We start from the raw sequence: 22,387 nt of genomic DNA, 5'->3' as shown, positions 1-22,387 counted from the left end.
ACAGTGTTGGGACAATGCCGCAATAGCACTGAGCCAAAGAAACTACCAACTACTGAAGAGGAGCAAATATACCCTTGGGATACCTGTGCAGCACTGCATGATGTCAGGCTTACAACTTTACAGCAATACTTTAAAGATGTAAGTATTTCATACGAACAGTACTACTGCTTACAAAAAATTTGTGTAGAAAGGTAAATGAAATTACAATTTACAGTCCTCTTAGTTTCGTTTATACATTCTGTGAACACTTTGTAGTGTTGCAGTAGTTATGAAGTGTTTACATTTGATAGGGTCCTTATTTTTAAATAGCGTCTGGCTTTCCCCTAGTTATATTTTTGGCATAGGAATCTAGTATCTACAGGCTATAAAGTCATTAAATATCCATGCAGATGTCCTCTAGAAGAAGATATTTGACAATTCAATGTGACCACATGATTGAGATGTGGTTTTGCTGTCTTAGGTATTACTTTCAAACCACCAGGTTTCTTGTGGCCATTCAGAGAACCTGATCAAGGAATTACTCTTAATTGGGTAAAAGTATTTTTGGCAGCACAGAGTAAGTGGAAACAGTTGTTTTAACCTGTAACAGTTTTCTGTGACACTGTGGAGAAAGGGAGGATGAGTGGATGGGAAGGAGGAACCAGCAGAAGACTTCACCCTCTTCTGCTGAATCCTCAACTCTGCACAACATTACTGAAGTTCAATTTTTACATTAATTGGTATGTTATTGTCTGTTTTGCATTGTTAGCTGTTCCAGGCAGGGTTTTGTATTGCTTCACGAAGCCACATTACAGCTTTTCAGATTTAATTCTGAAAGCCAATTCTTGTTGCTTAACAGGACTTGGGCAGTTGTAGGCCTTTGTGGAAGTGCTGCCTGTGACTTTCTTGCTAGTGTATAAAACAGCCATGTAAGATAATATGTAACTGTTCTGAGAAATTATTCTGGGGGAGAAGAATATGTAACCTATGACCCTAAATAACCTCCTATAGACTAGCCCCAGGAGACATATGAGCTCTTAGGAAGATCTAACTAAATAATCAGCCTTTAGAAGCTTGAACTTTGGCTTTAAAGAGGAAAAACTGTGGCAATTTTTACTCTTGACACGATTGCTAGCTTGCTCATACTCTGTCATCCACAGAAAATTGAAATTTGCCAACTGTAACCAAGCCTGTTTATGTAGAGTAGATTAATTTAGAGTAAATTTCATAATTGTTTTGATACAGTTTTAAAAATGTTTTCAGAAAAGCATCTTCTCCTGAAGCAAATATTATGCATTTCCTTGCTAGGAAGTAAAACTTTTGTTCAGAAATTATTTCCTGCTTACATCTTTAAAAGATATTTTAGTTCAGAAAGAATCTGTGGACAAGCTCTTCTTTTGACCTTGATTATGTTTGTTTATTGTTTCAAATAGTTAATTAATATTTTTTCCTGCTGAAGTAACTAAAAGCATTGAAGCAATACTGTAGCTTTATTTTTGCATGTTTGCATGCTACAAATGGAAGGAGTTCCAAGCAAAAAGTTACTCAAAAACTTGATCTCACTGCAGTGTGTACTTCCCTTTCTGTGCAGTAACACTACCAACAAATTAGTCTAAAATACACTGTAATGCAATGAGCAAATGCATCCTGCTTTCAAAAATTCCAGTCCTGATTCAAACATTACTTGAATTAGCTACTTTTGCTTTCAAGTTTCCAGGTCACTACTGTGCTAAAAAATGTCTCTGCATGAAAGAACTAACCCTTAAATTTCTTTTGGCACAAAATGGAAACAGCTGTTAGTGTCTTGAGTGTCTTTGTTCAGCTGAGCTATGCAATAAGAAATCCTTTTGTTTTACCAACTGTGTCCTTCCCAGTAAGTGTCCTTCCTCTAACAACAGATTTCAGGAGGCAAGAGAATAATTTCACTTAGATGTGAAAGTTTTAAGTTATGAAACATGATCTAGCTTATTCTACTAGAAGAGAAGAATAATATTGAAAAGCTACGTGCTATGTGCAGATTGGGCAAAACAGGACAATTCTTTCCATAGCGATTCCTTTTGTACTTTCTTAGCTGAAGTTTGATGCTTGCTGTCTGTCAGGGAGTAGAGTTCTTGCCCATTAAAGGAAAAATCACTGACAGTGATTATTTTTAATATGGAGATGTATGTCTAAGGACTTTGAGATAAAACTTCATATACTAGATTGCTAGGGCTATTTTCGGAATCACATAGTACTCTGTAATCAATAACTTGCTATAGGTGCTCCAAAGCAAAGCTCCTATGGCTTGCTTTGGAGCCTCCTTTATTTCTGAACTCAGGAGTAATAGAGTAGAGCCTTTCTGCAAAGACTTTTGGGGTGTTTGCTTTTTTTTTTTTCTTTTGCAAATGCTACTAAGTATCCATTAAACACATGCAATAAATAATGCTTTTCCTGAATGGAACATTTGTCCTGGGGGGGCTTATCCAGGTGTATCATACGACCGTGCCTTACTAATAGTGCAGTCTACTAAATCATGCAGGAGCCAGCAGGAGAAAGTTTTTCTTGTTCTATGGCCTGAGAGAGTCATAGCACATAATGAATACCAGGTTGAGGCAAGGTAAACAGGAGCATGTCTTGTAGCTAGAATTTGTAATTTTATTTTGATTTCCTGCTCATATGCAGGAAAAAAAATGAGATGCTAGGGCATCCTGAGAAAATGCAAGTATCAGAGTTGGTTTTCTTAGTACCCTGGTTTTGCATCATACATTAAAACCATTTTAGGGTGTGTCTACACTAAAAATTTCTTCCCAGTTCCGGTGGCCATAAATCTTTATCTGTTCTTTAAAAGCATAACCAGAATGTACGTTTCAGTCTGTGTATGAAATTATTTTTTTGGAAAATGGGAGATTTAGTAATTAGACTGACTATAGCTAGGTATTTGGCAAGAGAATTTTCTAGAACTCCTTATCATAAGTTTGCCAGTGGTGACTCTTTTTTTTCAGTTCATTATTTTCTGAGAACTACGTGTGAGGTAAATTTATTTTTGACATGTGGGCTATAAGTGCAGTCTTTGAATAAGGCCAATGTTTTCAAAGTGATCCTAGTATAAAAGTCAATTCACTAAACAAGTATTTGGTCTCTTTTCCCTTTATAGTGTGTTATATACAATATTGTTCAACAACTCATTAAAAACCCTGTTTACACTAAATTTTAATAACAGATTGGGATTTAATTATATAACTGTCATCTTTTTATTTTGGTTACACACAAAACTGAATGAAATTTATTGGATTGCCCTTGTACATGGGATAACTTGGAACAGATGGTAGAGTTAGAGCCATCTTCATGCTGTAATATAAGAGGTTCTTTAAAGAAGTCATCTTAAGAACTGCAGAGGTTTAACTTGTGTTTGGCTTTTTTTTTTTTGAAAGAATAGTATAATGGCAGCCATGTAAGTTAGCATAAGTAAATACTTATAATAAGATTTTTCATTTCCACAACATATGTCTCTTAATTAGATAGCATGCAAATAAAAATCTGTATATTTTTTAAATCTTAAAGTAAGTTGTGTTAAATACCTTTATAACTTCATATACTATTGTCCTTTCTTCTTATCGTTTTTGTTTTGTTTTAGAGTTCCTGCCTGCAAGCAGTGTCAATAGGCTGGGAAGGAGGTGTTTATGTACAAACTTGTGGTCATACTTTACACATAGATTGTCACAAATCTTACATGGAATCTTTACGGGTAAGTAAAAGTAAAGATCGTCTTTGTTATTTGGTTCTGAACTGTTCTTAGTGAAATCAATTGGATTTATGCTGTTCAATTCAGAGAAAGAAAGATTGAGTTTACATGAATGGGCAAGATGTTTTTATTGTGTTTCAAGAACTGTAGATACTAAAGCTGTTATTACATCTTCACAATATTAACAAAAATACTTTGCTTTCAGTTTTTCTGATATATCAGAAAATATACTTGACTAAATTAATCCTGTTCTTAAAAAAATTAAATCACTGTTTTTTGGGATTTTTTTTTTTCTGATATGTATCTTCAGGCAAAGCATTTCTTACACTTTTTATTTCTGTTTCGTAGATTCCTACTTTGATGTTTAATGTGTATCAGAAATTACAGAGAAACTGAAGAAAAAATGAGAGGGGAATTTTACAAATATAAACTTGTTCTTTTGGTTAGTTCCTGATATGAAAATTCAGTTACGAAAAGTTAGATTTTAATCTCAGTTACGTATGCTATATGTTACGTATATCATGCAGTTTAGAGAAATGAGTTAAAATAGTTTAACTCTTGTGAATTATGCATTTTTTTTTTTCTCCTCAGAAAATACTCTTGGGGAATTAGTGCTATATGTGGTTTTAAAATACAGTTTGTTAGTCAAGCCTCAGAAATTGTTGGCTAGAAAAGACATCCATTTATTTTCACAGGGTCTGAGTAAACAGAATAGTATTGATGTTACTGATCTCCTTCACACCCTTCCACCTCTTGCAGCCCAATTGCAGATCTTCTGAATGGCATTGTAGAATGTTATCACAAGCTCAGCAGTGGTGGAAGTCATCAGATTTTAAGCAGTCATTTTTTTTCTGTATTATTTAGTGTGATAAAATAAAGACTAAATGGTGACATCTTGTTGCTTATGAAACTGCTTTTTTATTCAAGATCACTTCATGTGATATTTCTTTAGTTTTATTTTTTCATAAGTTTCGCTGATTTGTTTCCATTTTGAGAAAAACTATGAGCAATGCTTTGTATTTTTAGTATCAGCATTGGTCATACTGTGAAATCTATCTCCAGAGAAATTGGAAGCTCTGCCACTTTTATTGTATCCCATGATAAATTGTTCTTTTCGATATGACTGTAAAGGTGCTTTCAAGGGTAATTGTGTCATCAAGATAATTAAGTAAAATCTGGGCTTTCATGGTAGAATCTCATTTTACAGAATTTTGGAAAAGTAATCTTTTGCATCATATAGACACTGAAGTCCCTTTTCTGGTGGATTCTCACTTAAACTCGAAATAAACTGTTATTCTATCTCATTGTATTCTTGAAGATTTCTGGATTATTTAAGTGAACTTTTGATCCTAGCATGTATTACTACTACCTAGATGAGTGCATAATAATTTTTACTATTCCTAGCATTTTTAGTGCTCAAATAATTTATGTAGACGCATGTTCATCTGGATAAAACATTTATTTTTACGTAATACAATCAGAGATCAACGTCCAGAAAGGTATGTAAAAGCAGGCTCACCAGAATGCCTGAGCATTCTGGGCTGATTGGTTGAAGTTTAAATTATAGTCACTATTAACTTTGCAGTTCTCTTCTCCCAGGAGTAGGAAACTGTTGAGGCAATTCATAAAGCTGAAGCCAGGTTGCTTTGCTGGTGACAGGAGTACTTGGGAGATGTCCCCACTTCCCAGACACGTACTTCTGTGTCCATTTTTTGATCCTTCATGATAAAGAAGAAATAATCAGGGTTTTCATCATGCTGACCTCCAATTTGCTACCTGGTTAGGTTTTTCAGCCTGTACTACTTCCGAGAAATATCTTCAAATATTTCTTGTGACTGAAAATAAAATTGCCTTTTGATAAATTAAAAGGTCTTATCAAGGGAGTCTCAAACTTTATGGGAGCTGCTAGAAAGACAACACATGTGAAAGGTTAAAAATATCCCATTGAAATATTTCTTGTTTATTGTGGGGTTATTGTTGACAATGAAGAGTACTTAAAAATCAGGAAAATTAGTTGAGTTGGAGGATTATAAGACAATCTCTAGTAGTTAAGACCTTTTTCACTAAACTAAGGAGCTATTCCAATTCTTTCTTCTTTACAGTTTTTGGTTTTAGACTTAGTTCTTTAGCTATACAACTGAAATATCAAAACTAAAAATTATGATCTATGTCTTCTTTATTTTCTTTTAGAATGACCAAGTCCTCCAGGGTTTTTCAGTGGACAAAGGAGAATTTACCTGTCCCCTCTGTAGGCAGTTTGCTAACAGTGTTCTTCCTTGTTATCCTGGAAACAACGTGGAAAGAAGCCTTTGGCAAAGTCATAGTAACAAGTGTATGCAAGATCTTGTACAAGAGGTGGAAGATCTTCAAGAACAGCTGGGAACTTTCCCAGTAAGCATCAGTGTAAGGCAGAAAGATCCTTGTTAATTTGCCTCTACCTTGCAGTTTTTACATTATGTTGCATTTGTGACCTCTTAGAAACCCGACAACCTGGGAAACTTCATTTTCTTCTGATATGGGAGATAGCATACTAATTTTTTTATATCAGGAAATTTTAAATATTTACAGTACTTACTGCGTTACCTACTAAAACTATTAAAAAGCTATGACAAAATGTGATTAATACAATTTTTATTGTAGTACGTTTTCACTTATCTCCATAGTAATTTATATAGAATTGAGTCATGTAATATAAAACTCATTTATCATTTCTTTACAATGTAAAAGCACCAATATCCTTGTGACTGGGAGCTATTTAAAGAATGTCTATTAAGAACATTTTAAGGTATGGATTATTTGTTTTACAGAAAGAGCAGTTTGCAGATGCTTACATATTACAAAGCTTCATGAGGTCTTTCTGAATAATAGAATTAATTCTATTATATTTGTCTAGCCTTCCAGTATTGATGGGGAGATACTTTGTGTTATTTTTGTGTACTTGTGCAATGCAAATATACTTTAAAATAATGCAAGCAGTGAGATTCTTGAACTTAGGAGATGGACAAAACAGTAATGTTTTCATATTCAGAACAAATCAGAATAACTTTCAGAATATTATAACACTTTTGTGAGACAGAATATTGGCTTTTAATGCATATTTTTTCATAACCTGCAAATGTGTTTTTATAAATGTGAAAGTGCTGTGCTTTGCGATCAGCCGTTGCATTTCTTCAGGTAAAATTAACTAATCTTTTGTGTCTTTGTTCATAGTCTGAAACCAATCTCAGTAAAGAAATGGAATCTGTAATGAAAGATATAAGAAGTACCACACAGAAGAAGTATACAGATTATAGTAAGAGTCCTGGATCACCTGACAATGATTTTCTGTTTATGTATTCAGTAGCCAGGTGGGTGTTTTTCTTCTTATATTTTTTCTTTTGTGTTTCTCACTAATGAAAAGTCACCAGATAATTTTCTTCTTTAAAAAAACAACATTGAAACATATTCCATCCTCTCCAAAAAGTACTTTTTGAGTACATAGTACATCAAGGTTACATTTTCTGATTTTCATATGCAGGCATATGCAAGATGGAAAGATGTGCCTCTCTGTTCATTTTTAATATATGCAGCAGTGCCACAAAACCTGGAGAACATTTTGTCTTCTGCTTATTTAGTTTTCTTCTTTGTTCAAGGTTTTGCTTTCCATATATCAAAATTTTATGTTGAATTTCTTTTTCTACCTTCCTTTCCCAAACTGTCAAATATTCTCTACTACTGTTTAGCAGAGTGAGATTATTTCTGCCATGTTACTGGTTTTTAAATCACAGGGTGTTTTTAATATCTCCATCAGACATCAGTTTTGTTTACTTAAATAGGGGTCACAGAAGGGGCCTTTCATACATCAGCAACCAAGAATCTCTCTTCATGTGAATAAGACTTCTAAAAAAAAGTATCAAAACTACCAGCATTTTCTCTGTGATATTTGATTTCAGTTTTATAGCTGATAGTGTCACAGACACTGTCTCCAAGAAAATGAAACAGCCCCTCCTTCCATCTGTACCATTAATGTTAAGATGCTCTGAATGGTTAATCTGTTCAGATTTATGTAATGCAGGGTTTTCCCATAAGAAGTTGTTGAAATACTCATTAAGCAAATAATTTTCTAAATTCTGCCTCACTGAGGCCTGCAGGGAAGGTGCTGACTGTAGAGAAAGTGCAAGCATACAAGTGACATCAGCCAGTAGCATTTTTTACCACAGTTTCATAAACTCTGGTTGCTGAGTGTCTTTAGTATATAAGCAGTGGAAATATTCAAGACTTGGCTCAGAAGGACTCTGGATAATCAAATCTAAGGCTCAGCTTTTGACAGGAGGTTGGACCATCTGATCTCCAGAATTCTCTTCTAACCTAGATTATTGTATAATTCTATTAAAAGAAATATTATCTGTATTCTTTAAGAGTATCTTAACTGTGCCTTGATTAAGAGCAATGAAATTTTATACATAGCAAGTTAAAAGATTATTCTGTATTACTTTAAGTGGTATATACTATACAAGGATAGATAATGTTGAGATTTTTAGCAATGATGTGTTTGGTCAATACAATTTAATATCCTTCCAAAAATACAAAGGACTCAAAATTGTTTCACGTATAGAAATATGATTACTTGTAACTATAACTTGACATGCAATTTAAGGTACAAAAATGGTGTTATATATCTGGGTGTAATGTTGTATAATTTAAAAAATGCTAGCTAAATATATTTTAAATATATCTATATTTTATGATTTTTATATTAACGCCCTAAGCCCAAGATTTTTGTTTTCATTCCAAGAGTTAAAAATACCTCAAACTGGAACAGCATTTCTTTGCCGCTTGTGCTGCTGGAGAGAGGATCACTAAGATTAGGATGTGCCGCCTGTACTCATTGTGACCTCTTCTTGTTAGGTTAGACTGGTGGCAGCAATTTTCCATTTATCCATGGCTGAAGGATTTCAGGTGTTGGATCCAGCCTTCCATATTGTTACCGTAACTTATAAGATCACTTATGAGGGTGCCTGGCAGATCAGCTACAGAATGGTTAATTTCTCTTGCCTTTCAATTCAGTAATCCAGATTTACAGGCTTCGACTACTTGATAATTGCATAAGAACTACAGAGTAAAAAAAAAAAATTTAAAAAGGCATTTTAATATAACCTTACCATTTGTATTTATGGAAATAAATATGTTAAGTGAGCTGTTCATCTCCCAGACTGAGAGAGTTTTCTTTGTCTGATTTTAGTATATTTTGTTTATGTACCCAAACAATGGGCTATCCACAATTTAAATTACAGACTGAAGTAACTTGCTTTCTGGAAGTTATTCCTGTCATTCAGCCTATTTCTTCCTTATTTCCATCCAACTCTTTTTGAGGTAATGATATCCTTGTGTTCCTTACCAGTCAGGTACTTTTGAGCATTTCTAGTTTCATGTATTCCGAAACATTTCATTGTTTTTGGTCAGACCATCTAGAGCTGTTATTCATTTCTTCCTGGTATTTAATCTAACATACAGATAAAGTGGTTAAGATGGTAAGTAGCCCCTGTTTAAATGAGCATTTGAATGCAATGATATTTATATTGACCCCATATATTTCCAAGTGAATTAAACACTCTTAATCTTCTTATAAGTCATGTTCCATATTCAATCATAAAATGACATCAGCTGCAGTCTTCATAAAAGATGCGAGTTTACAGCTGGAGGCCACCTTTGAAGTGGATTTCTGCATGCTGGAATGGGAATGCTCCTGGTTAAACAAGATGTAGCCACTTGCCCCAGTTTATCCTTTCTGCTTCAGGAAAACAGGAACTTACTTTTCTTACTTCACTTTTGCTGATCCAGACAGATGTCACTGGTAGCAGAGAAAAGAAATTACAAGCAAATTCCCTACCACCTAGCGGAAGATCTGGCCCCTGTCTGTTTGCCTGGCAAGAGAGGCACTCAAGGTGTTGGCATCCTGATGTGCACGCACAGCTGGAAGAGCAACTCCTTAGCTCCCTCCCCTTTCCCTACAGTCTTACCTTGTTAAATTTACGCCCTTTCCATATGCATCCCTGCTTGCCTTTGCTGACACTTGTGAGAATAGTATAGAGTGTCATTCACAAATCGTGTGTGCCTAGCTTCAGCTGTAATAGCTCCACATTCATAGCATTGATGACTGTCCTTTGTGGCGGTATCTTGGAGGACTGTTTCTGTATTGCATAGCAAGAGGTCTTGTGCTTTTGTTGACTGTGTAAACAAAGCTTTTGGTTTTGCTGTCAGCTATGTATAGACTAACATAAGAACCTTGTGTTCTTTCCTTCCAGTCCATGTCTCAGTATCTGGGTTTTTTCATATATATATGTTGTCTTTGTAAAGTGAAGTGGAAAAAATGGTAGTGCTTAACTTGATTCTTCTGTCCCACTAGAAGGAGGAGGTCCATCCAAATATGTGCTCTTTCTGGAAAGGGCATTGCATTTTTACTTCCCCCTGCTCTGTCCTGATATGAATTCTGAGAAAAACGCAATCACCCTCCTCATTCCCAATAAGTTCCTTTAATGAAAGCCCACAAGAAGGGATGAAGGAGGGCTGATTTTTAATTAGGAGTCTGTACAGCTGAGCAAAATCCTTTTGTTCTACAAAATTTGTTGCTCCAATGAACGACACAAAGATTTCGAGATAGAGAAAACCGTCACTCATATAGATTTTCTTTCTCCTTCTCTTTCTTTCGTGTTGAGAGGGCTGAGATAGCAAAGGATGCTTTCAGAGACCACTCTGCATTCCGCTCTTCTACCAGATGCCCCAAGTTTTTCTTCATTGATGAGAGAAAGCTCTCTTCACTGAGAGCTCTGCTTTTCTTCAATAGAGGGCAGATGGTACTCAGGTCTTCAAGGTAGAAGGGAGCTTGAGTTAGGGAGGAGATACACTAGTCTCTTTCCAAAATGATTTAGGGCTGTACCTGATGTAGAACATTTTATAAAGGAGAAGTGTGCAGTTTCACAGAAGGTGCTTTCTGTGCTGTGCACTTTTATGCCAGAGTTCAGGTATGTTTTGAAAGAGATGTCTTAGAGGAAAAGGCTAATATTTACGTTTCCAAGAAAGCTGAACTATAAGCTGCTGTCTTTGAAGAGCTGGAGGCAAGGAAGAAGTGTGGGAGAGGAGAGTTGGTATGATATGTGTGATGGAGTATATGTTTCCAGAAATCTCTCTCCTTATATTCCTTATAGCAAAAAGCACTATATAACACCTCATATGTATCAAGAAGAGTTTTTTCAGAATTGTGCCTGTGTTTTGTTTTGTAAAATTGTACATCTTGGTGAGAGGGAAATTTAAAATTCTAGATCTAGAAAGTTGTACTTAGACATTCAGGTGGTGGTTTTGATTTAAATCTTATCTTGGTTTTAATGGAAGGCTGCCATTAATTTTCTTCTACAAATTAGTTATCAGAAGGTTTGTAGAAATAAAACATACTGGTTTCCTTTATATTCCCATGATGAACTAGCACATGCTGATCTACGGTTGCTATTTTGTCCACGAATATGAAATCCCTGTCCCTGCTTCCTTGCTGGTAAATTTTTAGAAGTTCAGTGAGCACTGCAAATTGCCTAAAGAGTGGAAAATTCCCCTGTCACACAGATGCCCTTATCAGCAGCAACCAGATGGAGCTCTGAGCAGGCACATTATCAATGTTAAATTGCCTTTTCTGAGTCAAGAGGATTAAAGCATTCCTTCAGAAATGGGTGGCATAAGCTGCAAACTTAGGGATAGTAATATTCTGAAATGTTACTATTTTAAAAACATATGAAAGTATCTTAACAAACACTGCATATCAAAAATGTATTATTCTTTCAAGCTGATGGAGCTGAAATTCTTAAAAAATAACTTGTTTTGAATAAAATAGTCATCCTGTAGTTGCTTCTTAAATATATGTGTGTGTGGGAGTGTGTTCTTAGCTTAGATATATTATATGCCTAAAATTCTAGAATAGATTTTAATATGTATTCAGTCGCATTATATTGAACCTAAAATTGTTTGATTTTTAGTTACAGGACAAAATATGTTTAGACTGAGCTTTGCAGTTTGGATTAAATTAGCAAAATAACATTTCAGAATAATAGAATTATATTCCTTTATTTTAATTAAAGGAATGTATGTTGACTTACTAAAACAAACTCTCAGAGAACATAATGTAAATTGTTTGCTGCAAGTCTTGGGGGTAAAAGATAATGCAGTACTGAAACATCCAATTCCAAAATTAAACAAAGCTATTGCATTTGGCCTAAACAATTGGTGCCTAAGTATCAGATCACAATAATACTAAGAAAGCAAGCATCAGTGTGACATGCAGAGATTCAGTGACACAACTCCTGTTTCATACTAATGAGCTGCAGTGAATACGAGGGTTTCATTCAGAATTGACGCTTTTATTAACTAACTTATCTATAAAGGTCAGTGCTTCCATTATAATTTAGACTGGTTTCATACTTAGTTACTTGATGGCATATCCGTTGTACTGTCAGTTTGTTTAAAGCAAAACGAAAGCCCTGCCAATAAAGAGAACACTTTTTAGACATATCTGATTGATTGAAATTTAGCCAATCTGTGTATTGTCTTCTCAGATTTGCACATAAATTCCCTTATTATTAAGGAGTTATGTGTGCATAGAGAAAAAAGCCTCAGAATTAGCATTTTTTTATTCTTCAGTCACAACTGTAGCAGCTCTCTTAATACAGTACTTGCTAATCAAAGCACTTAAAATCACATATGGCAATATCTTGATAAAGTTTGTTTTATTCTGAGTCATATTTGGCAGTATCTCACACTAAGATTAGTTCACAGCATTCTTTTATTTAGTGTCCGCTGGGAGTTTGTGGTGGCTTTCGTGTCTGTAGAAGCTTGAATAAAGCTGTTCCAGTCAACACAGTTACGTTTTTCTTGCAGAACAAACTTGGAACTTGAGCTGGTCCATCGAGGAGGCAATTTATGTTCAGGAGGTGCAAGCACAGCTGGGAAAAGATCGTGTTTAAGTAAGTTTTATGTTATGAAGTGCAATGTAAATCATTAGAATATTGAATAAAGATTACTAGTTCTTTATAACATTTTCTAAATTACATCAACTTTTTTCTTTTAAGAACCTTTTTTTGGCCATAATGAGTCATTATTTTTTGTTGCGTTTTGAGAAATCTGAAATCTAATCTGCAGAAATTAACTGGAGAGCTGTTCATGTGTTGTGAGTATAATCTGTTTAGGAATCGTCATAGTATCCATGTAATATTTTTTAATAATTTCACATTTTTATTAGTAAAACCAGAAGTATTTTAAGGGTAAAGCAGGAAAGCTTTGTTTTACCCTGGCTGTTGCTAGTAATAGTAACTTGTTTCTCTGAGTGCTAATGTAGCTCACGACTAGGCCTCATACTTAGAAACCTGCAGCTACCATGTCCCATCTCTTTGATGTCCCTAGTTCTTTCTCTGACAGGACAGATTTGCAAATTTTCTTTGGTAGAAACTTTCAAATCATCATTATTCTGAAGCCTTTAATGTTGGGCAAATAGAGCACTTCTAGTGGACAGAAGTTTCTTAACATGAAAACTTTTTATCTTTTACTGGACTATAAGCTGTTAGGAATGGACATTTTCTTTTGTCAGGAAAAATTGGAAAGTCTGCCAGAATACTGCTGCTACTACTGCTTGTTTAAATCAAGCTTATGCAGCAGTAGCAGCAGATGCAGTAGTAAAAATGTCAGAACGCTTGGGCCCACCTCTGCCTTTTGGTCCATCATTTGTGGGCAATGCTTTCCTCATCATTTGAGATGATGAGCCACCAAAGAAATCCTATCACGTGCTCTGCTGTCCACATCCTCTCTAGGATAAGAGGCTTCTGTTACTGCCAGGAAATGTAGTTCAATTGATTTCATTCATGTGTTGTGATTTGTGAAAAGTAGTTTTAAACCCTACTGCACATTGTCTCCCCACCATCATTACCTCCCTTTCCCAGCAGAGCAAAATTCTTGAAGAATGCACGTGTAGAACAGGACATCACTAGATCACTGTTTGCAAACTTTTGAAGCATTTAATAAAATCAAGGCTCTACAGATAGTTTCTACTTGGATTATAATATATTTTTAAATTGTGTGCTTACCTAGTAAGTTGGATGCTTTCTCTCTGATTTTTACCAACTTACTGGATGCATTACCTATTCCACAGGCATGTTATTTGGAAAACCACGATGAACAGCTTAGGGCAAAGACTTCAGCTTAAAATTGGAAAGTCTCTGAAATATTTAAAGTGAAAACATTTACAATGACTTTATACATAATGAGACTGTACCCCTGTTTTCACATGGCTTTAGGAGCCATACAAGATCTTTATAAGTCTTGACATTTTAAAGTTTAGAGGAGTGTGTGCAGGGAAGTGGCCTGTAATCTGTAAGGTCGTATTTTTATGTTATTGATAGTTTTTCAAAGTCAGGAGATTTCAGCTTCTCTATGTGATCTTTTTTTAAAGATAAAAGTGGAATAAAATACATTCATTACATCTTAAAACACTGTGAAATGTTTGATGTCATATCAGCATTAAATTTGCGTTGCATGTACCTATTTAAAAGCTTTTTATATATATATAAAAGATAATGGTTTTTCTCAGGGTGCTTTATCACCAACTAAGTAAGTGCTGGAAGATTATGACTTTGCAGAGAATGATTGAACCACCAGAGTGCTGGGCAGCTTGCTCGGTGTGCATCTCTATAGCTTCATTGTTTCTATTTGAACTATATCAGTTGACATTGACACCAAGGGAGGCACTACCTCGCAGTTGGTTTTGTTTGGGGTTTTTTAAGGAAAAAAAGAAAGGAAAAAAATCCACCAAGCTGAGGCCTGGTAGCTGACACTAAGTGGTTTCTATAATAAATTTTTTTTTTTCTACTTACTACACCATCCCTTCAACCTCATCTTGCATAAAGAAGGGCTCTCACATACTTAGGACCTGATTTTAAAAGGAAGCATACCTTTTGCTGACAGCCAGTGAAAAGATCAGTCAGGATTTTTAATATATATTCCTTAGGTCTTGAAATACATGGAGAATACTGTAATCATTGGAGAGATTTCTTTTTGGAGAATTACAAAATTGGAAATGATACATGGAGAATTGTCTTATGCTGGATTGTTACTGTGACAAGACAAACTTAAGTCCTGTTTAAATTCATATATCATACTTACCTATTTTTCTACTACTTCTACTATTTTGCCATTAACTCTGTATGTCTCAGAAAATGAACCAATGTTGTCAGTTCATCAAATCAGATTACTGGAACAAACTAAATTTATAGAAAGTTGAAGATACTTCTCACACTTGAGGAGTATGGAAATTGTCTTCTTAACGAGAAGCTCTAAGTAAGATTACATCAACTATTGCTTTTAAAAAAGGTGTTACTTTACAACCATTGCTTTTAAAAATACATGTTAGTTTACAAAATTTAAAATGTTTATGAAATACATTACTTCTTGGTAGCAGCAAATCCGCTGTTAAACTGTGTGTTAGTTGTCTATATAAGAGTAAAATACCCCAGTAAGGAAAAGTTTGTTTTAAATCCTTGTCTTCAGAAGTGTATATATATTTAGAGAGAAGAAAGAGAAGAAAACACGAGAAGAAATTTTTTTCTCTGTGATACGATTTGGCTGTTTTCATGTACTTGCACCCAAGGGCTTAATCTGAAATTGGTAGAGTATTTCCTATAATTGAAAAACGTGTTGATGATTTTTTTTTTTAAGTGATAACATTTTGTTTGTTTATTTCTACATATGACGCATTGCATTTTGTTTGTTTACTACATGATTTTTCTGTTCCTTTCTTAAACTGGTGTGTAATTTTGCTTATTGTGTGCATTGTATGTGGAAGTAGTGCTTTTTCCTTTAGCAGTTGCATTACTTTAAGGATTCTAGTGCATATTGCTGATGAAGAGGTAGGGACAGAATTTAAACACAGTGCACCTGCTGTTTTCCACCTGCTGTTTTCCACACTTTTGGGTAGAATGGTAAATTTTCTTATTTAGATCTAAATCAGTCATGTTGGTGTTTTTAGTATCTACCTTGCACTTCAGGAAAATTGAAGGCAGCCTTTAAAGCTTTCAGGTAAGAGGCGCAATGTATATGAATGTGTAGTTGCTTGAAACAGCACGGAGACATAAATGTCATTGATTCATTGTTAAATCATTCACATGCTGTTTATGTTCTGCATTGGTACTTATTTTGTAAAAATTGTTATGTAGCAAACTAGTCATATTTAATCTTGTATTAAAATATACTCCTTTTTAATGTAAGGTAATGGAGTTCTCCTAGAACAGACCTGTACAGTACTTCCATTTAGTGTTATTATATTTAGTATTGGACATTAGGCTAAATATGACTAGTGGGAGCAGAATTACTCTTCCATATATAGCAGGGTTTGTTTTCCCTAAACCATTATATAATTCAATGAGTTTCCTTCATTGCCCCTTCCATTCAGAGATGGTGCATTCAGAATTAAAAAATTGCAGTTATTTAGATACATGTTCTAGAATAGATTTTGTTATCTTTCCTTACTAATTTCTTTCTCCAGGAGGTAATCCTGGTTTTAAAGTTTCACTTAAAATGGACCTTCAGCTTCTTCATTGTCTTATGCAGTGAGGAAAGAATGATTTTTAAAATCCATACCTTATCTAGAACTTGAGTACTGTTTTGTTTGAGTCTTGCTACTGCTTTTGTTTTTCAAATATCATTCATATCAGGTCCAGCAGAAGTAATGTAAAATATAATGTGGTTTTGTTTTCCTTATGTGTGAGATAATGAGGTGTCTCTCTTGTGATTAAGCATACCACTCTGTATTAGTCTTGTAACACCTGTAAAGTTTGGTGATTAGATAGTGCAGAAAACAGAATATGTTGTCCCTGGTGAGCTGTTACAGCAGCAAGCATCAGGGAAGGTGGGGGGGAACAAATAGGTCAAGAGCTGTTTTAGTAGATTGCACCATGAGGGCAGCTGCTCTTGGGAAGCAGAATTAAGAATGATTAATGTAGCTGTTGGTGTCACTGACTGAGTCTGTGCAAGAAGAATGGTGAAGAAAATTTGGCTGTAAAATTGCCATTTAAAGGTTTAAAGTTTTGTATGTATGTTTGCATGAGTGTGTGTTACTAAACAGAATGCAAACAAAAAATGCAAATAGTGCTGTTTACTTACTCCTTAAAAAAAAAAGTTCTATTTTAAGGACTGCATTCCAGTTTTAGAGTTTATGGCCTTGAAAATTCTCTTGGATTTAGGGGATAATTATGATATTTAACAATTGTACAGGTCTTATTTCTCTGTTTTATAAAGTTTAAAAGAGCTGATGTTTTCTTTTTGTTTCCATTCTCTTGTATTTCTAGAACAGCTTCAGAACACGATATTAAGGCTGAACAATTAGGACTTGTGTGTATGACTTTTGTATCTCTCTCTATCTTGTGTATGTGTGCTTTTCTCGGTCAGTGTTACTCTGGTAATCTTGCAATAGTGGGTGAAAAATTCCACAAATGTAAAAGTTATCTATAGATGAATTTATAATCTAGTCCTTTCTTCCTTTTAACTTTTAAATAGTTCTTCTTTCTTTCTGGTTGCTTTCTTGTTTAAGGTTTTTTTGGGAAGGATTAAATATTCTATCACCTTGTCCTCTGGCTTCAGTTTCCCTGCTCCTTATCCTTACACTTCCCACAGATAGTAGAGTCTGTCATTTCAGCATCAACTGCAGTAATTGGAAAGGACATTAATTTACAAGTGGACATCAAAAAAGTATTTACAGCTTGTGTAAGCTCGCCTTAAATAAAATGTCCAGCACCTTCATAACTTCTGTGATGGTTCTAACCATTGAGAAACCATATTGTTCCCCTGGGTTTTTTCGTCTGGGGTTTTTTTTCTCCTTTTATTCATTTGAAGCCTGTTTTGCATTTGTAGATGGCTCAGCGGTATCATCTGTCTTGATTATGATATTAATATCAATTTAATCAGTGCTTTTAGTGTTCTTGCGAGCACAGAAAGTCATCCTGACATGAAGCGTTTTCTAAGCTCTTTGTGCTCCTTCTGTATCAAATTTTTCAACCACACTGACAGTAATGGCTGTCTCATTTTGTCAATATGGCCAGAGATACTTGGAACCACTAAGTATGGTTCATTCCTGTAGGAAGAAAAACCTAATTATTTTATGGATTGCTCAGTTGTGACTGTCTCCTTCCTGTAATGTATTAATGTGAATGTGGTTGCAAAGATTCCTACCCAGCTCTCTGCAGCCACTGAAAGAAAAAAGATTAAAAGTCATTTTCAGGCATACTTTTTGCCTTGGTACAGTGGGTTTCTGTGGTTGGTTGATCTGGGCTTTTTGGTTTGGTTTTGTGGGGTTTTTTTTGTTTTGGTTTTTTTTTTTAGTTAGGAGCTGGCTGTCTGCAGATCTTTGGTGCCCATCCATTCATGATAACTTTGAAAAAGCAGTTTTTCTCACTAACAGATGATCCTATTTCCTAAAAAGCCTGGTATGCCGTTCATACCTAGTGTGGGAGAGGCAAAGATAGATACCATTAGAATTCTGTTGCTAAAGTTTATTTCATACACTGGCAAGTTTGGTGTCGAGGATAATTAGCTGCTTCATCAGCAACGGAGGCTTAAGATTTTGTAAAGACTATTCATGTCTTAATGCTTTAATAGGCTTTTCCTGACCTTCACATTTTTTTTCTTCACTGATTCTAATCTAGTGGATCAGTGATGAATGGGAAGATGCTGTCAGCAAGTCTTTGCAGCTGCTGTTGCTAAGTGGCCTATTTAAATCTCTACAAGGAGAAAAAAATTCCTCAATCACCTTATTAACAATCAAGTCCCATCTGGTTGTATCAAGTGGTTCTTGTTATAATCTACATTCTTTCTCATAGTCCCAGCAAACTTCAGGAGAAGAAGGGCCTAATGTCTCTAGCTTGGTAAGATTTTCACACAGTAGTTGAGACAAGGATGTTTTGAATTCCACTTGCAGTGAACTGCTGTATCAATGTGGTTTGTGATTTTTTGACAGTGTAAATACAAATACTAACTTATAGAATGAAAAAAGAGAAGACTGGAGCAAAATAGCAAAGTAGAGATTTTCATGACAACAGTATGTGTTATTTACGTCCTTCTAAAACATAAATATGAGAGAGACTGGGGAATAAACACATCATCTAGACTTTTGCAGGCAAAACAAAGTCAGCTAATTCCTTAATTTTCTTTGTCATCATTATTACAGCACATTGCTATACACTGTGGAAGTGAAATTAAGAACAGAAAAAATCCTCTGATTTCAACTTCGGTAATGCGAGAGTTTACTTTACAGTCAAGGGACTGGGGGGCGGGGGGGAAAGAAGGAAAAAAGGCAGCAAAACTCATGTAGAAATTTGGGATCGCTTTGGCGAAGACCAAACCAAGATTACTAGTGAGACCAAAACTTACACTTGCATGTAACTTCCTGAATCACTCATTTTTGTCAGTTCAGCTCAGCATTTTTATAAGTTCTGCCCTTCAAATCCCTATCTGGTCATCTCTCTGAATTTAGTCGTCTTTTGTGCTGTGCATACCATGCTAGACCTGAAAAGAGCTGTGAAATCACCTTTATAGGTTCATGCTTTATGCACTTTGGCATAGCAGAATATTTTAAGAGCTTTGCCAATATCTGTAAAATCAGTGTGCTTTAATACTAAGAATAGTACAGCATGCAACTGCAGGTGCTAGTGCTGGCAGTGTGGATATTTAGACAAAATACCCATTATGTTTGTTTTTTATGAGAGGAGCAGCATTAGAACACTTCCTCTGATAGCTCCAGTCCCAGTGTAAAGACAGGGTCTTATCCTTTGAGCTGCTCTTTGGAAAGTACCGATTCCAATTGAGTTTATTGCTCTTCTCTCACAACAGGATAACCCTGAGAAGTACAGCTGGTATAGGAGGAGTTGCAAAGAATATACCAGGAGCAGCAGTGCATGGAACAATAGATTTATTTTCGTAATTTTTAGACATGGAATTAGGAAGGCTAATGTGAATCAAAGTTAAAGTGAATTTCTAACTGCTAATCTAGATGATTCTATTAAGTGTTTTATATAAGCTTTACATGTGTTATGTGAAATTTATATAAGCTTTACATGTATTACTTCCCTGTATTATGTGAAAACAAAGACCATCTAAGTAAGTTTGGAGAATTGAGGCAGTTGCTTCAGTGTAGGTAATATCAGTCATACAAAGATGTTTTAAAGCCTCTAATAATCTTACCCCCTTAAATGTCTAAATCTTGGAATCTTGTCAAGCCCCTGATGACTTGCAGCAATAAGTTGCATTGTGCAATGAAATGTTGTGATTTTTATATTTATTCACTTTAACTGGATGCAGCCTGTCTCAACTATTATGAAGTTATTAGGAGAGCAGGATCATATTCACTTTCTTTTCACTGTTTACTTCTCATGATTTGTTATCAATAAACCTGGAATTCTCATTTTGTTGTGACTTCATAATTATCATTCTCTAATTTTGTTGCTGCTGTGCTTTCTAAATCTAATATTGTTCTACGAAATTTTGTTAAGAATGTTATTTTGGAGACTTTGAGCTACACCCAGATCCTGTCATTCCCACGTACAAAGGTGGGCTGTCCTGGAGAGAACTGGCCATAAAATACACTGTGAGCAGTAATCTGAGAGGTGGTTACTTTGGATGCCTGTGCTTTTCTGATGCGTTGAGGCAAAGCTATTCCCATCCCCCTGAGAACGTTGAGCACGTCCTGCAATTGCTGTCTGTGGAAGGAACAGTTAATTCCTGACCCGAGCAGCTTGCTGGGTGTCTGCTGGGTACCTCCACCTGTGGAACCGTGACCCTGTGTCCAGGCTTATCCCTCTTACCCCTTTTTTCAGTTGAAGCAGTTGTGTTTCATTCAGCTGCAAAATTACCATCGTATTATGGGGGTGAAATACTTGTTTTAAACTGTTCGATAACATGGAGTATTTCATGTCTGTAGCTACTCACATTTCCACTTACACAGGTTTGTGAACTGGAATAACGGTTGAAAGCATTTTTGTTCTGTATTCTTTTGATTGCAACATTTTCCTCTCCTTCCTACATTTGCTGCCTACACATTACTGACATTTAGTTTAATTTCTGCTTATAGGAAATGGCTAATTTGTGTGCGTTTATTCTTCTGCCTGTGTCCTTGAGGGGTGGTGTTTCACTTGGGGAAGGAGGTAGCGTGTTACAGCCCCTCTGCTCTTTGGAGCCCTTTGGGGACACGTGCGGGGCAGCAGCAGACCAGCGGCCAGAAAACCGCCTCCCCCTCGCAGCCCTGCTCCTGGCAGGTCTTGTAGCCTGGGCAAATGGATCTTCACTGATATCTCAGTTGCCTCCTATATAAAATGGGGTTAGTAATTCTCACCCACATCCATCATAACCTCTTTGAACCCTTTGGATGAGCTTTTTGTGATGTAAGTGAAGTATTACCAATATGAATGTTCTTTTGTTACTGGGCTGTGATCTGGAAGAGCCACCAGTCAAAACCAGTGTAAATCGGTGTTTGGTGTGGCAGGATCTGTTACAGCACGGGTTCTGTTGGAAACAAGTTTTCCTTGTAGCTTATCTGAAAAGAAAGCTCCCTAATGAAGTGATGGCCTTAGAGTACATTTTAACTGCTTGTCAGAAAAAGCTGAGGATCGTTGGTTCCATTATTGTGTTGGTATCTCAGACCTAAAGGGTGCAATGACACGAAATGCCATGGTCTAGTTGACATGGTGGTGTCAGGGCAACAGTTGGACTCGATGATCCCAGAGGTCTCTTCCAACCTGGTTGATTCTATGATTCTGTGAGCGGTGGAGGGGTTTGGGATGGCTGGTGGGTTAGGGCCTTCCTTTTGAAAAATTCTTCACAAGATTAGGAAACGTTGTTGTTTGTGGGCCGTTGTCATGTTAATGCTTTTCTGCTACTTGTTTGAAAAAAAGTGTATTTTAAAGCTTTTTAAGTAGGCTATAAGAGAATGAAAGGATAGCCTGTATTTTTATGTTGACATTTCAGAATGATGCCTTCACATGAATACACAGGAAAAAAACCTCTGGTATTCATTTGGCCTGAGACAGATTTCTGCCAGTCCCTCAAGTGTAAGAATGTGGTGAAACACCAAGCACTTGGTGCACATGCAGCTGCCAGTTCTAGATTTTCAGTGCTCTGGTGTTTTCCTTGGCTGTCTCCGATACTCCACAATCATAGTAAATTTGAAGTAAAGCAACCAGAGTCACGGTGGTGTAAAACAGAAAAATGTTTGTGAAGAAATAAACCTTTGTATCTTCCTCTGGCTAGTCCTTAGTTTTTGCTAATTGTTAGAAATCTTCTCAGAAACGTGAATGCAGAAGGAACAGGCCAAGGGAGCCCCATGTGACCAGCTGGGAAGGTGGCAGCCATCAGGCCAGCTGTGCTGTGGCGTCCCCGTTCAGGGGCAGAGTTACCTCTAGGTTACCCGGCTCTAGACACGAGTGTGGCTGGGCTGCATTGGCTGAGAGCACGTCTGGATGCTTTTAGGTCACTTCATTAAAAATATTTCGTAAAAGGTTGCTGTCACCATATCTTATTACCTACTTTCTAGCTTTACATTGGCGTGCTAAACACTTTTTCTTCCAAAGGAGCAATAGCTGCCTTAATTGCAAACAAAAAATATTGTCTTAAAAGACTTCTAAACTGAATTTTTCT

General features: G+C 35.9%; 1 protein-coding gene across 1 annotated transcript in view; it reads left to right on the top strand.

Annotated features, from left to right (window-relative positions):
• UBR3 (ubiquitin protein ligase E3 component n-recognin 3) overlaps window positions 1-22,387 on the top strand; it is a 120,261-nt gene that overhangs the window by 68,559 nt on the left and 29,315 nt on the right. The window contains 5 exon segments of the mRNA XM_068407438.1: window positions 5-138; window positions 3,593-3,703; window positions 5,891-6,091; window positions 6,911-7,047; window positions 12,599-12,684. Coding sequence (XP_068263539.1) covers window positions 5-138; window positions 3,593-3,703; window positions 5,891-6,091; window positions 6,911-7,047; window positions 12,599-12,684 — 669 coding nt within the window.

This window comes from Nyctibius grandis, chromosome 9 (genome assembly GCF_013368605.1).
Source record: "Nyctibius grandis isolate bNycGra1 chromosome 9, bNycGra1.pri, whole genome shotgun sequence".
NCBI classification, from domain to species: domain Eukaryota; kingdom Metazoa; phylum Chordata; class Aves; order Nyctibiiformes; family Nyctibiidae; genus Nyctibius; species Nyctibius grandis.
The sequence above is the reverse complement of the archived record's forward strand: the minus strand, read 5'-3'. Positions and strand labels throughout refer to the sequence as shown.